This window comes from Hakea prostrata, chromosome 5 (genome assembly GCF_041222555.1).
Source record: "Hakea prostrata isolate BN-2017 chromosome 5, UWA_Hpros_2, whole genome shotgun sequence".
Taxonomy (NCBI): Eukaryota; Viridiplantae; Streptophyta; class Magnoliopsida; order Proteales; family Proteaceae; genus Hakea; species Hakea prostrata.
The window spans coordinates 11,428,049-11,444,017 of NC_142604.1; the positions used below are offsets into that span (position 1 = coordinate 11,428,049).

The 15,969-nt window shown below is 37.1% G+C and overlaps 1 protein-coding gene across 1 annotated transcript; it reads left to right on the plus strand.

Moving 5' to 3' along the window:
- Positions 1-193: 193 nt before the first annotated feature.
- Positions 194-15,969, plus strand: LOC149015116 (ER lumen protein retaining receptor family protein). Its single transcript, XM_089156206.1, has 6 exons — positions 194-603; positions 4,375-4,574; positions 14,590-14,730; positions 14,845-14,925; positions 15,245-15,369; positions 15,483-15,969. Exons 1-6 carry the CDS (start codon positions 381-383, stop codon positions 15,529-15,531), a joined length of 819 nt encoding a protein of 272 aa, XP_089012332.1. The 5' UTR covers positions 194-380; the 3' UTR covers positions 15,532-15,969.

Genomic DNA, 15,969 nt, shown 5'->3' on the forward strand with positions numbered 1-15,969 from the left:
AATTAGGGTAGGAGTAGTTGACCAACCTGACTTGTTCCATCCAACAGCCAAAGAAGCGGACCAGAATTGGATCCGAATCGGTTGCTCGAAATTGACCTATTGGGCTCAGACCGATGCAACCCAGTGCTGTCCGTTTCGCATTAAGCTTATTTAGACAGCGATTACCATAATGTAATAAACCAAAAATGGAGAATTCCTATTCCATCTCTGGAATTATGAAATCTGTATGCGCTTTCCACTTCCATCAATAAATAAATTAACATATATAGAGGTTCAGAGCCAAAACCGTATTCCCTGTTCTTCGTCGTCTCTGTCTGAGCAGAAGTCTTGGAGCTTACCAGAGGCTAAACCTTCGTTGATTTCTCAGCTAGGAAGACGAGATGAGGCCACCAAGAAGACCAATACACGCCTTGTCGATATGGGTGAGGCGTCAGCCACCAAAGGTGAAAGCTTTCCTTGGCGTCGTTTCGGGTATGGCTGCGCTTGTATTGCTCCGCTTCATCGTTCACGATCATGATAATCTCTTTGTAGCGGCTGAGGCCGTTCACGCTATTGGAATCTGTGTCCTCATCTACAAGCTCATGAAAGAAAAGACTTGTGCTGGTAAATCTAACTCTAGGGTTTTGTATTCTTCGTGTTTCACCTAATTTTTGTCTCTTAAGGTCTGATTCGTGTACATTGCATGTAACAATTATGTTCTAGGCTGTTCGATATAGTAGATTTGGTTTGGAATTCAGAAAGTTATCCTCTTTTCTTATATGCCCTTAGATGTTTGAAGGACGATCATGTTTCCCCTTCATCTGAAATCATGTAGTTTTGAAGTGTTCAGAGATTTTGTGTAAAGTACGAATTTTGCTTATCTTCGTTTCCTTCGGCCTTCTGTCGTTTTCAATGATATCATGTCCTTATTTCTGTTTAATGGGAATGCCAAAGGGGCTTTTTGGTTGCATGGGTGGGTTTTTTGAGTATTTTAGATATTTGAAATCTGAAGTTCTATATGATAGCTGGCGAAAGAAATATGATGGTTTGCGGTTTCATGTAGTTTACAAATCTCAAATACCTGTTCAGTTGTTTCAGGTTTGATCTATATTGAGTTTCTCTTGTCCATGAGAATAACAGAAACTGGATGAAATCATGGTAGTAAACAAGGATGCTTTTTTTTTGTGTTTTTATTAATGGATAATAATTAGGATTCCGTCTTGGATTTTCTATGCTAATGAGTTCTTTCTAAAGGAATATCTCAACAGGGAACTTAACTGAAGTCGCTCACACTACAGAGGGGTTGGGGATAAGTAATTTTAGGTTAGATCATGTTGCATATTATTTTCTGCCTTTATCAGACAAGTTTTGACGTCAGCAAAAGATCTCAGTAGAAAATTTGCATCTGGTACCTTTTCGGAGATGGTGGATGGCAAATTTTTACAATATTACCTTGTTTGATATGATTAAAAATGAAGCGCCTTGACATGTACTGGCTGGGTGCTGCAAGCTGGCTGATGTAATGGAACAGAGACACATTTCTCGGGCATAGGTCCCTTAACCTGTGTGCGAAGCAAGTTGATACTTTTTAATGAATGAGTTCTCAATGATTCACAAATAGAAAATCTGGATGGAGTTTTGAAGTATCTGAAGCTTCTAAACAACTTAGAAAAAATGTTGTGTTACATTTGTGCATAGGTCTTGTATTCTGTGCCTTCAAAGCAAGTTGATACTTCTATCTTTTATGGAACAACTTCCTTGTGATCAATGATAAGGAAACGTGGATTGGAGTAATAAGTATCTGAAGCTTCTAAACAACATAGAATTAGAGATACATTTTGTACATAGGGCTTGTAACATGTGGCTTCAAAGAAAGTTGATATTTTTAATGGACACGATCTCAGTGATCTATAAATGAATCTGGATAAAAATTTTGAGTATCTTAAGTTTCTAAACAACTTAGCTGTCATAGTCTTATACTCTTATATAGCATCTTTTTCCAGTGCTGTAGAGAGAAGTTGCTTCTTATCTTTGCATGTACTCCATTTTTAGGAGTTAGGATTTTGTGTAGACTAATTGTAGGAAATTCTGCTACATTATCTCTGGCAGAGAATTTTTGGTAAGCTGGTGCTCTTTGCATGGGTTTTAGTGACTGGACTGAATTTCATGAAAATTTAGGTAGTTTGGTGCATGTCACCCTACTGCCTTGTGTAACTAAAATGCGCCATGTTGTCTAGCTTAGATTGAACTGTTGAATCCTAGAATGGGCAGGCTTATGTTTCCAATCCTATGATATTCATGGTTTTAAAAGTATTCATATATTGTCTCATCAATCCACTGGGTGGTTATTTTTTCTATAATTAAAGTAGAAAAATTTATAATACGGCTGTTACACCAACTCTTCAGTCAAATATTTTGCAGTTAAGAGATGGCCTATGCAAAAAGTGAGTCTAGCTATGATGAAGTTGTTGAGAAGGACAAGTGGCAGGGTGAGAAGGATAGAATCAGAAATAGGAACTTTGTTATAGTTTTAATAGGTTACAGATGAGAATGAATCTTCAAATTTGATTTAGATTGTTCAGCTTCTGTAACAAAACTAACTTTCAGCCTTATGTGAAAAGACCAATAAATATCCTGGTGATGGGCCTGATGGCTGATATGCTGCATATTGGAGGTGCTAAAAGCATACTTTTTATGGTGTCTAGGCAACCAAAGAGGTTGAGGGTTTGGGTTTGGATGCAAGGTGGCACTGACAGGGGAACCAAGGTGACTGCAACATCCACCAAGGCTATCGAGGCAAAACTAGTTGTCCAGATGTTTTAATGCCAAGGTGGTGGTTGCCTGGGTGAATGTTCTGTGTGATTCAACTCCAGTCTGGGAGAAAAGACATGACTGCCTGTAAGTTTGAATGGTAAATTGTCTTGTCAATGTCAGTGAGTTGGAGGAGTGCCTTTTATTCTTAACATTTTAGTTTCTCTTCATTAGGGTCCAGAATTTGAATGAACTTCATCATGCTTACCACCCATTTTGTATACTGTTCTACACACTTTCTGTGAAAAATGAACTCACTTATTAATGAGAACCATATTTTCCAGGTAACATTGGTGGTACTAAATACTTGATTTTTAAAAACTAACTATTTAAATATGTGTGCTTTATATGGCAAGTTTTGGCACACAGATTAAGTTGTGCTATTGCAACCTATCGGTTGCAGGTTCAAAACTTGGAAACAGCCTCTTCTGTGAAGCAGGGAGTAATGCTGCATACCGTTGCCCTTCCCAGACCCTTGATATCCGGAGCCTCATGCACTGGGGGTGCTCTTTTAATGCTTTATTTGTCAATGGTGTTGGGTTTTATGCTGATGATTGCGGTTAGAATTTCAGAACCTGTAATCAGGCTAGGGACTGAAGGAATTTGAGAAAGAAGGATGAAGAAGAGATGAGAGCAGCCTGTCGCAAGTTTTTATGAAGGAAAGCCTGCGATAGAGAGAATATTTCCTCTAACTGCAGGGACTAGATCTATTATAGATTTGAAAATACTTTTAAAAATAAAATCTTCCCCTACTTAAGTGGTAGCAGAATTACAAGAAGTTGATCTTGGAATGAATCTAATCTAACAACTAAGAGGCTCCCAAAACTGCCCTTGCAGTCAACGCTAGGTCTTGCTCCTAGCAATCACAAACTTCAGCAGTTGCCATAGGTCTGTGGTATAATTTTGTTTACTAATTATGTTTCTAGCTCATTTAGGTATATATTTTTTTTGTTTTTTGGATGAAGCTTTTCTGTTTATCTTGAATGACATGTAGGGATACTTCTTTATTAGAGTTCTATGTACTAAATTTCTACCTGATTCTCCTTGTGTGTTCACATGAACTTTCTGCTTTTATATCTGGGGACTTGTATGCATCCTGGATGATTAACAAAAAAATGTGGAAAATTTTAAGCAAAACTTAGGATAGAATCATTGGAGTCAAAAGGAGGGAAGCCCACTTCCTTACCGTTCCACTGCCACTAATTTACCAACCATCCGCAAGTGCTATTTTTGGCTGGGGATGCAAGGCCTTAATTGTAAGTGTCTTTCTTATGCTTTCATTGCCACCATCTAAGGGGTTAAAGGAGCCTGACTACTAATTCTTCCCCCAGCAGACACAGTCACCCACCCACCTATACGCATACTCACAGGCACACAGAGAATCAGTTGTATGCACACATGCACATTTGCAGACATTGACAATGTACAAATAATTTAAGTTGCCTGCCATCTTTGTTGTTTCCCCTATTTCATTCTTTGTGAGGTAAGGTTGTAGGATTTTCTTACTCTTTGTGCCACTCATATATGTCCTATTGATCATTGCTTTTATGATAATTTTTGTTTGTTTCTTTAAACTATTTTCAGGGCTTTCACTCAAATCCCAGGAACTAACGGCTATATTTTTAGCTGTTAGACTGTACTGCAGTTTCGTTATGGAATATGATATACACACACTACTGGATTCAGCTACACTGGGAACAACCCTGTGGGTTATTTATATGATTCGTTTTAAGCTGAAGTCCAGTTACATGGAAGACAAGGACAACTTTGCAATATACTATGTGGTAAGTTTTCTTTACCTCCTTTCCATTTTGTGATAGTTCCAGTTAAACTTTATGCTTTGGGTTGGTTGGAAGTCGCTAAGATCCCAGAGGTAACAAGTTTTTTGCAAAACTAAGATGAGATGGAACCAAGCTAATATCTTTGTAATATATTGTAATTATATGCTTCCCATGGACACCTACCTTTGACTCAACCAAGAATGGTGCACCAACTTGCCAAGATGTTGGTCAAATTCAATTTTTTGGCTGACCTAAATGGGCTCTGAAACTGAGTTCTCAAACCATATTAAGTAGTCAATCATATTTGGGGCATAAGGTGTCTTCCTTTCGTCCTACCACTGATTGGGATAACTTTCAGTTATGCAAATGGGGTTCACATTTGATTTTGAAGTGGGGTGGAATTTGCTCTGTTCTCATTCATTTTCCGATTTCCCTGAGTAATGTTGGCATCATGTGCGCATAAGTTTGAGAATTCTGGTGATCTGGCAGCATGGTTTATAAATCACTTGGTTAAATTTGCTACTGAAGGTTGTGCTTGGCATGTTGGTCCAATGCTCACTTGCTGAATGCTTTGTCATTGGTGTAAGCCCTGGAAACAGCCTCTTTGCAGTAAGGCTGCTTACTTTTGACCCTTTCAAGAACCTGATTAGAGTGGGACCTGGGTACAGACTTTTTTTTTCCTCCTTCCTGAATGTGTATTTACCCAGTGGAACTAAAGGCTACAGACAAGGGTTCTCTAGCAAGCAGGAATGTATACTTAAACTGAAGGGTAGTGATAAGACATTTCTGTGTGAGAAAGATAGATATATACATAGGGGCAATAGTGTACCCTACACCAGCAGTACTAATGTTCAGTGCTGGTTCCACATCTGCAGGGTCCTGGAAGGGGTGAGGTTTAGTGTATTGGTATCGACTAGTATATTAGAAGGGTTATTTGAGAGATGTTTTGGGTTGTACCTGAAAGACACAACATATTAAAGATGTGTTTGGAAATGGTTAAGAAATGTATGGAAATGCTTAGGATACACAATTTCAATTTCAAAGCACAAAAATGCGATTAATAAGTATTATGTAAAATATATAAATGTCCATAAAAAGAGAGCATTCAATTAAAATTAAAGGATGAAACTTCTTGCGTGTACTGAGGTCAAATTTTATTATGAGGTGTCACATTGGTCCTTAAAGTTACAATGCATATCGGTTAGTATTGGCAACTATAGAAGGATACTTGAAACCATGGGGGAGTGGTGAGTTTGGAGAGGGTCTAGACGTTTGGCATTTTAGTGCTAAGTGGCTGCTCTGAAGATTCAAACATGGGCATTTGTAATCCCCATTGTGGAGACGGACTGGAAATGTTAATTGAATTCATATTTATGACAGCTTGCACAGCTGGGTGTTTGTGTAAGCAGTCTTCTTTCCCCACTTTTGTGATTCTCATTCCGCTGCATCTTTGATTTTTTGGCATTCCTTTTTTCCCCTTTAGGCCCGCTGTTAGGTTTCCCGGCACCTTGGATGCCTTGCTGCTGGTTTCGCCTGAGTTTGTTAACCTCCTTGACTGCTTTGGTTTGCTAGATGTCATGACAGCTATGGCATCAACACCTCAGCAGATCTCGGCTAACAAATATAACTCAGTCGTTTCTAATACATTTTCATTTACTAAACTTGCAGACTAAACTGTGGGGGAGCACTCAGCTTTAATAAATGTTGCTTTCTTTGCCAGCCATAGCCACCAAATACGTTAGAACATAAAGAAAATGATATCCCTAGCACTTTATTGTAGAAAGTTGATTTTTTTGCTCAATTGGTTATTCTAAGTGAGTATACTTTAAAGTGCCAGCCACTAAAGACATTGTAGGCCAGGAAAAAACTAGGGTGATAGCGACAAGGAGCCTATCCATATACTGGAGCCTAGAAACCGAGGGTGATGCCTTGACAACTATAAAAACATGCAAGTGAGTCTCTAGTATAACATGGTGTAGGCCAGGAAAAAACTAAGGTGATAGCGACAAGGAGCCTATCCATATATTGGGGCCTGGAAACTGAGGGTGATGCCTTGACAACTATAAAAACATGAAAGTGAGTCTCTAGTATAACATGGTCTAGCATGTAACGGCACTAAAACCCCTAGGTTATTACCATCTTTATCATTTATCAATCATAACCTTAACCAACCTTGGTTGATACCTAATGATTCCAACTGAATCAACATTAAAATTTCCGACTTTTCATCTTGCATTCTTCCCTTGACCTTCTGTATAAAAATATCATCCTTTTGTTTTTCTTTGATCTGTTCAAGAATGGAAGGTTTTACAACCAAGCTTGCAACCAATGTTGTAACCTTACCTCCAAGCATAAATTTAATTCCCATCTTTCCTTGCATCTTCTATAAGATGAGGTTGACTAGTTATTAGAGCTGCAGAGTATCCTTGTGACTTCCTACTGAAAGCATTAGCCACAACGTTTGCTTTATTAGGATGGTAGTTAATAGTGCAGTCGTAATCTTTTAATAATTCTAACCATCTTCTTTGTCTCAAAGTTTAATTCTTTTTGAGTGAAGATGTATTTGAGATTCTTGTGGTCAGTGTATATCTCCCATTTTTCTCCATACAAGTAGTGTCTCCATATCTTCAGTGCAAAGATGATTGTTGCCAACTCTAAATCATGAGTTGGGTAGTTTTGTTTATGGGGCTTCGATTGTCTTGATGCATATGCAATGACCTTTCCATGTTGCATAAGTACACAACCCAATCCACTTCTTGATGTATCACTATATATAACACTCCAATTCCAGATGGTAACTTAAGACAAGTGTAGTTATTAATCTCTGCTTTAGTTCTTGGAAACTCTGTTCACATTCATTTATCCAAGAAAATCTGACTCCTTTTCTGGTGAGTCGAGTTAATGGTATTGCAATTTTTGAAAATCCTTCAATGAATCTCCTATAATAACCAGCTAGTCCCAGAAAACTCTTTATTTCAGTCACATTAGTTGGTCTGGCCCAATCCATTACAGCTGGGACTTTGCTGGGATCCACCATAATACCTTTAGCAGAAATCATATGTCCTAAATGCAACATTGTCAAGCCAAAATTCACACTTTTTAAACTTAGCATAAAGCTTCTAATTTCTTAAAGTTTGTAGAACTGCTCTCAAATGTTCCTTGATAAGCCCCAAAAAATCAAGTTGTAAAAACGTAGAAATAAGTAGGGGAAGACAGCAGTAGCAGCAGCTGGTGCAGGTGAGAATACAGCAACGCTAGCAACTGGTGTAGGGGAGAATACAACAACACTCGCAACAAGGGAAAGGGAGAGGACAAATGGCAATCCCTTATTGGACAGCAACCACCACTTTGCCATGGGCAGAGGAGCAGAAACGATAGTCCAGGTGGCAGAGGAACATTGGATAGGAGCATAACAATTTGTTAAGAGTTTGTTACGGAGGCTGAAGAGAGGGGGAAGATATAAGCAGGAGAGAGAGGGATGAAGGGGGGAAGCGAGTGCTTGAGGGGGGAGGACAATCTCTCACGGAATGGCCTTGCCATTGGGATGAACTTGTTCATTAATGTTCTATGTAGTTTTCTTAATTTCAGAAGTTCTGACCAGTTAGAAGGAGCAATCTGTAATCATCCGCTATATCCAAATCAGGGAAGCTTAAGGAAGTCGACTGTTATCCCATTATCATTCTATAGTTAATGCAGTTTTTGAGTTCATCGCTTTTAATCATTAACTCTTTATATTTGTCAGCAGAGAAGAGATTTTACCGTTATTCTGCTGTTCTATAGTTATGGTTAAGAGTTGCTGTTATTCTTATTATTGATTTGGAAAGATAAGATGTATCTGTTGATGAAGACTTGTAGAATTACTGAATGAATTGAGTTTCGTCTATTGCTGTCTTTATTGATTCTGCTGTGATGAATGAATATAGCCATTACTGTTATTAAGCTTTTGGTAGGACTTTAGGAAGGATAAGAGGGTCCTATCATTCCTCATGTTTTTCTTTACTTCTTGAATATATCAATATATCATAAAAACAAAACAAACCAGTATGGATGCACCATATTAAATCCATAAGGCTGCGGTGCTAGTCAACCCAAAAGTCATAACAAAAAACCATAATGCCATTCTCTTGGCACAAATCTCTTCCCAGACCCTCAATTGGTGTTAGCCTGTCTCAAGTCAATCCTTGTAGTTGGGCAGGGGGCCCCCCCAGCAGATATCCTATCTAGGTAAGGGTGTGATTGCAATCCCTTTTATCCAACAGTTCTTGTGGAGCCATTCTGGATGGGGCTTTAGATATTGGAGATGTACCAGGGATAAATTCGATGGCAAATTCCACTTCTCTTTCTGGTGGTAACCTTGATAAGTCTTTTGGAAAGACATTAGGAAATTCTTTCACCATTGGTACTTCAGATAAAGCCCTACATCTTTTTTATATTATTATTTTATCATTGTATTGGAATGTTTCAATCCTCAAGATTATTAAAGGATCATAGTGGTTGGACCATGTGTCAAGATTGTTTGTTTGAAGATTTAATCAAATGGTTTGAGTGTAATTAAATGATAGCTTAATAGAACTTGATTCCAATTAGTATTTTGGTCAAGATCCGACATCGCTTGTGGGTCCCACAACGATGGAATTAGAGTGAATTGAAAATAAGGAATACCATTAGCATTTTAATTCAAACATTTCAATCAAGTTCTTAAGTTGTGATTGAATCCCATGCACTTCTATTCTATTTACAAAGTTATATATCATGCACTTCCTTAAATTGCATAAGTGAATAAATTTGATAGATTTTATACTAACATGTGGATGATACCTATTTACTAAGTGAAATCACTCACTTATAACATACATAGGTTAGTCAAAATCACTTACTTGTTCCTGGTCCTGTTACATGTACATCTCTTGATATTGATTTAGTTAAAGCCTGCCCTTTCTCCTGTTTTTAGGATGATTATCGGCTATTTTAGGATATGCGGCCGAAGCTTTCCTAGTCTTTCTCTCTCTTATTTCTTTTTTTCTCTTCTTCTTTTCTCTCTCCTCTTTATTTCTTCCCTTTGTTTTCTACATTCTCTCCTCTCTCTCCTCTCCACTTCTCCTCTCTGTGTTCTCTTTCTCCTCTTGTCCCCTTTAGTTCTCTCTCCTCTCTCCTTTCTCTTTCTATTCTCTCTCTGGCCTCTTTCTTCTCTTCTCTTTCAATTCTTTCTCTTCTTGTCTCTGTTAACTCTCTCTCTCCCTCCTCTTACTTTCCTCTCTTTTTCCTCCTCTCTTTGTACTCTCTCTATTCTTTCTCCTTTTCTTCTCTTTCTGCTTCCACGCACAAATAATACTCTTCTTATTTTCTCTTTTAACACCTCATTGCCAAAAGAAATATATACATTTTATAATCCAGTTTAGCAACACCAGTTGCAAAAAAAAAAGAAGAAGGGGGTTTCTATCTTCTACTTTAAAGGCATTGTTGGGTAGCAACACTCTTACCCTTGTTATGTATCTGGGGACCTGTCAACATTTACAATAGTGAGCTTTGTGGCCTAGTAAGCAATATAGTCAACAATATAAGTAGATCAGACATTTCATCATGCATCTATTATCACATCAAAGTCTTATTACATTATGCATTTCAATTTTCTTTTCATTTTCCTTTTCTTTTCCTTTTCATTTTCTTTATTAATCTAGACTTAAGCGCTACTTGTAGAGAAGACACCCTCAGTCTAAACCACACAAGTGGGCATCTCTCAGTCTCTTGGCACAAGGCCAGGTGTTCTGTATAGGAGGCCATCATCGTTTTAGTTTATCTTTCCACTTTTCAATCTGGCTTCATGCTTTCCATTTGGGTACACTAAGTACCAGGACTTACAGAAGCCATTAGCATTTTATTTATTTATTTATTCTTATTATTTCTTCCCTTTAATTTCCTCTTTTTATATTCAATTTCAGCATTGCATTATTATACCCTGTCCATTTCAATGTACCTCTTGCATTTCGATTATCACTTAGCCTTATTTGAATAAGACTTGACACAAGTCATACAATTCCATAATTTAAATAAGAGAACATGATAATTCTAAATTTAACAAGCATTAACATCATTTCAAATTCCTAATTTAACAGTTCAAGGATACTATCAGCATGCAATTTATGGGAGAGGGGGAGGTGGCACCTCCTCCTCCTCTCTCTCCTCTTACTTATTACATATAATATAATATATATAGTATACTATATACTTGATTAATGGGCTTACTTTATGGGTTGCCAACTCAGTTTTCTTATGTAGGTGATGTAGGAGAAACCCTAGAAACTAGGGGACCTACAAAGTGGGCTACTAGACTCTTAGAATTAAACACCTATTCTTGACAGATAGTAAAGAAAGGAATTTGCAGCACTTGAAATCTGATTAATCATGCATGTAAGACAGCTAAAGTAGAGAAATAAACACAATAAGTCTTACTGGTAAGCACAACTAAACAAGAATCAATAGGGAAACAAGGGGATGGGGATCTTGGCACCATAACACTAAATTGAATGCAAGGGAACTTAAAGAAACTTAAAGAAAGATAGAGCTGTCCTAGTCAATATCAGATTTCTAACAAGGAATTTAACAACTAATAATGTAAAGGGAGTCTTGGAAAGTTTTTGTTTTAAACAAAACTACTGCCAAAGAATAAATGAGAAATATTTTGGGAGAGAAAATGTTACATGCTGATCTTGGCTGCAAAATAGGGGTTAGAAAGCATCTAGGAATAGAAATAAGAGAAAGAAAAAATATTTTGAAGTAGTGGGGAATCCTAGGAAAGGAGAAAATAATATTTTGAAGTAATGACGGATCCTAGGAAAGAGAGTAGGTGATAAAAGAGGGAGAGAAAGAAAAGAAACAAAGAGAAGGGAAGGGAGATTAACAAAAGACAACTAGACTAACAAAGAGGGAAGAAAAGAAGGTATTTTTTTTTCCGCAAGAAAAAACAGAACCGTGGGGTTTGGGGAAGAAGAAGAAGATTTCCGGGGAAGAAGAAGAAGATTTCCGGGAAAGAAACTAGGTCTTTTTTGAGGAAAAAGAGAGTAGATCTTTGTAGAGGAGAGCAAGGGGAAGTTTTCTAGTGGGAAACAAGGGTGAAAGGAGGAGAAAGAGATTACTTGGAGAGAGGGGAAAGAACCAGTACCGCTAGGAGAGAGCAGCGTGAGCTTTTTCTAATTCTTTTTGTTTCATTCATTGCCTCCAAAAACGAATTCAATACAAGCTTTAAATAAAAATATTGATTCCTCACAACCCTACATGTTTAATTCCCAAAATAACCCCAACTTAAGTTGTAAATATAACCCAAACTCAAAATAATTTATAATTGGGCCAAAATAGACTTTAGGCCCAACCCATAAAGACTCAAACATGAAATTAAAATATTTCAATAGTAAACTACTACCCAACTCACTAAGACTAAGGAAAATAACATGACAAACTGCCTATGAGCAGTGTTTCTTATTGAACCATAGGATCCTATCAATTTGATAGTTTTCGAACTCATCATCGATCCACATATATGCTGTCATGGGATGATCTCTACGTCAGTGTCGCCGGTAAACTCGGACTGCTCACTGATGTCCTCGTCAGTAGGGCCCACTCTGGGATCTGAATATTAATACCTCCGGGTTCAGAAAATTATGCCGATCATTTCCTTGTTTTCAATTCAGTCTAATACCATTGTTGTGGGACTCACAAGCGATGTCGGATCTCAACGAAAATACTAATTGGAATCCAATTCCATTTAAACTATCATTTAATTACAACAATTGAACAAGGAAGAAAATTCAACTGAAACAGGAATTTCGACCTTGCAAAAGGCCGGAATTTCAATGTTTGGGTTGAAATTTCGGTCAAAACTGGACAACTTTTTTTTTGGAAATTGGAACATCAATTTCGGGCCTCAGATGGACTCAAAATGATTTGGATTCTTTCATACTACCTATTTCAAGCATAATAAACATTATAGAACTACTAATTTACCAAAAAAAAAACCATTGAAAATGTAACATCCAAGTATACACTACATATGAGAAGAAGTGATGTTACCAATTACAAGTCTACTCTATTCTATGTCTCCTTCTTCCGTCTGCACCCCATACAAATGACAATACACGTCTCATGATGTTTGCCCCATATAGTTGTGGACGCAATCGACAATTGTAGCTTTGTATATGGTCTCATCCACGTGCCTAAGATTTCATGATGGTAGGAAGTTTTGAATCTTTGGATAAGGAATTGACTCAACTGTATATGGAAAGGCTGGTGGTGGCTGTGGTATAGAGTGTAAGATTTACTCAACAAATGAAGGAGCTCCCTGATTGTCAGCATAATGTCCATATTTCAGTGGCTGACTCCGATAAGTGAAAGTGGGAGGGACACCATAAGCTCCATAAGCATAAGGCTCCAGTATCTTGAAAAGCTAGTGGTTGTCATTCCTTATTTTGAAAAGCTCCACAATATGCTCCAAAAATTACATACATGCTTCTTATCTTAAAAACCTCCACAACATGCTCCAAAAACTGCATACATGCTTCCACTAATACTCTCATATTTTTAAATTTAAAACATAAATTAATTTGTTTTTTTTTTAATATTTAAATATTTTTTAAATATTTAAATATATATTAAATATAGTAAAAGTAGATAATGAATAGAAAAAAATTGATTCAACACCATCACAACAATATGATGTCTCAACTCTCACATACATTAATTTGAAGCTTATACATCTACTATACATGTACATTTTTAGCAATATACACAATTTATAAAATAATTTTTAATAACAGAAAAATAAAAAAATAGTAGGAAGAATAAAAAATTAATTTTGACACCACAAATTCATAGATCAACACTCTAAAGTAAACATACTTAAATTTGGAAGCAATCCAAAAAGATTTAAGGCACAAACAAAACAAAAATAAAAAAAATGAGGAAGTTGGTTACTCACCTTGCAAGATTTGAGAAAATCCAACAAATGGAGGAGCAAATCTAGTGTTTGAATGAAATGGAGTTGTAGAAATTAGGTGAAAAGAGGGATGAAAGCAAGAGAAATTAAAAAAAAAAAAAATCAAAAATATTGTTGAAATCTCAGAGGCGATATCCGCTCGAAATGGGTCGAAATGACGATAAGTCGATATATTGGTCGAAAGGAGTCATTTTTATAATTGAGTCGGTGTCGTTTCTGGTCGATACAACACGATATAATACATTTCGTGTTCCTACTATTGTATTTCGTTTCAACCTGTGATTTTGCAAACATTTCGACCGAAATTTCAACAATTTCGGTTGAATTTTCTTTCATGCACTTGAACCATTTGGTTAAATCATCAAACAAACAATCTTGACACATGGTCCAACCACCATGATCCTTTAATAATCTTGAGAATTTAAACATTTCAATATAATGATAATAAAATAAAATAATAATATAAAAAGATGCGGGGCATCACATTACCAGCAGTGTGTTAAAAGAATCAGGATCCACCATTCAACACTTAAGAATTTTAACTGCAGTCAAATGTTTCAGGATATCAAGCTTGCTCACAGTATTGGAGAATGAAAAACTGCTTATAGAGAATGAGTTAGACTCGGCTTGTGATGCAATAGTACCAGAATGTGGTGAGGAAATGAATCCAAAGGCATGCTGATGCCTTGTGAACCAAATTGGATGACCTTGATATGTTGTGTACTTGTGTTGCTTAGCTGGAATGTTTTAAGGATCTTTGAGTTGCAAATAGGATACATGATTTGTTTATGGATACGTGAGACCTCCGGAATCTGTTTCAGTGTCATTTACAGTTTGCCATCTATCAAGTTCAAAAGAAATGTTTGCAGGAGTTTGGTGCATGTTAAAAATAAGTAGATGGACAAAGAAGAGAGTAATTGATATATGATGAATGGATTGCCAAGTCGTCTTAGTCAAATTTGTTATGTTTGACTAACTCATTTTGGTGCTGTTGATGTTCTCTGATTTGCTTCATTTCTGAATTTCATGTAGTTGGTGCCATGTGCTTTATTAGCCTTGGTTGTTCATCCCTCAACGTCACACAATATTTTGAATAGAATTTGCTGGGCTTTCTGTGTATATTTGGAAGCTGTTTCAGTTCTTCCACAGTTGCGTGTCATGCAGAACACAAAGGTATGGTTTGGAATGTAAAGCATGTGTTCACGCAACTTTTCTTTTTCCTTCTCATGTTGGACTGGTACCACCTTCAAATGTTTTTTTTCACATTCTCATTGTTCTTTTCTCCAGATAGTTGAACCTTTTACAGCTCATTATGTATTTGCATTGGGAGTTGCAAGGTTCTTGAGCTGTGCTCATTGGGTCCTTCAGGTTTGGTCATCCTAAAATCTGATTTGGATTACATATTTGTAAAGAATGTGTGATTGTCCATCGTAGTGGATATTCTCTTCCTAGTGCCTACAGCATAGCTGCATTGTATTTCAGGAAAATATGCCTCACTATGTGTTTAATTCTTGTCCCAGTATGTTTTCTCTTATTATTTTCTTCATTTTTACCTTTTCTTTTCCTGTCCTGTTTTCCTTCCTTGGCCCCCTTTTAGGAATAGAAAGGGTCTGGGCACTTGACGATTTTCTTCAACAGAAGATTGATTGTATTTATCATCTAACATCTAATGGCTCTGCTATTCCAGGTCTTGGATACAAGGGGTCGCTTGCTAACAGCTCTGGGATATGGATTGTGGCCCTCCACGGTTCTCTTATCCGAAATTGTCCAAACGTTCATCCTTGCAGATTTCTGCTACTACTACGTCAAAAGGTGAGTTATGAGCTTTCACTACAAGATATCACTGTGTCTACAAGATATTTCCCAGTCGAAATTAAAAAGTTTGGAATCCTGACTGATTTATTGCAATGTCTCTCTTCCTGCAGTCTTGTTGGTGGGCAGCTTGTGTTGCGTCTTCCATCTGGAGTGGTGTAAAGCACGGACTTATTTGTTAGTAGTTTTTGAGTAATTTCGCCTCTAGAAATAACTTATAACGGTAAATTATGTAATGTGGGTGGTGGTGGTGGTGGTGGTTGTAGTTCCCTTTGCACCCTATTTGGTTCATGTACTCTTTTCCGTCTTTCATGCAGTTATTAGTGAGAATGGGTAGCATTGATTGTAAAGTTGGGGATGCTGGAGGTTTAGCAAAATATATAATTTTGGGAGAGCTGTCATGTGTAACTTGGCATGTCTATGTCCCGAAGTTGAATTGGTCACCCCTGCGGTAGTTTAGGTGGAAGTGAAACTCTGTGTTGGGACAGATTTTAACTTATTTTAACTAGGCATTGAGAAAATCAAAGACTTGCAAGAGATTTCAGTTAAAAGTGTATAGACTTGCACAGGCTCTTAGTATATGTAATGGGTTAATGCATT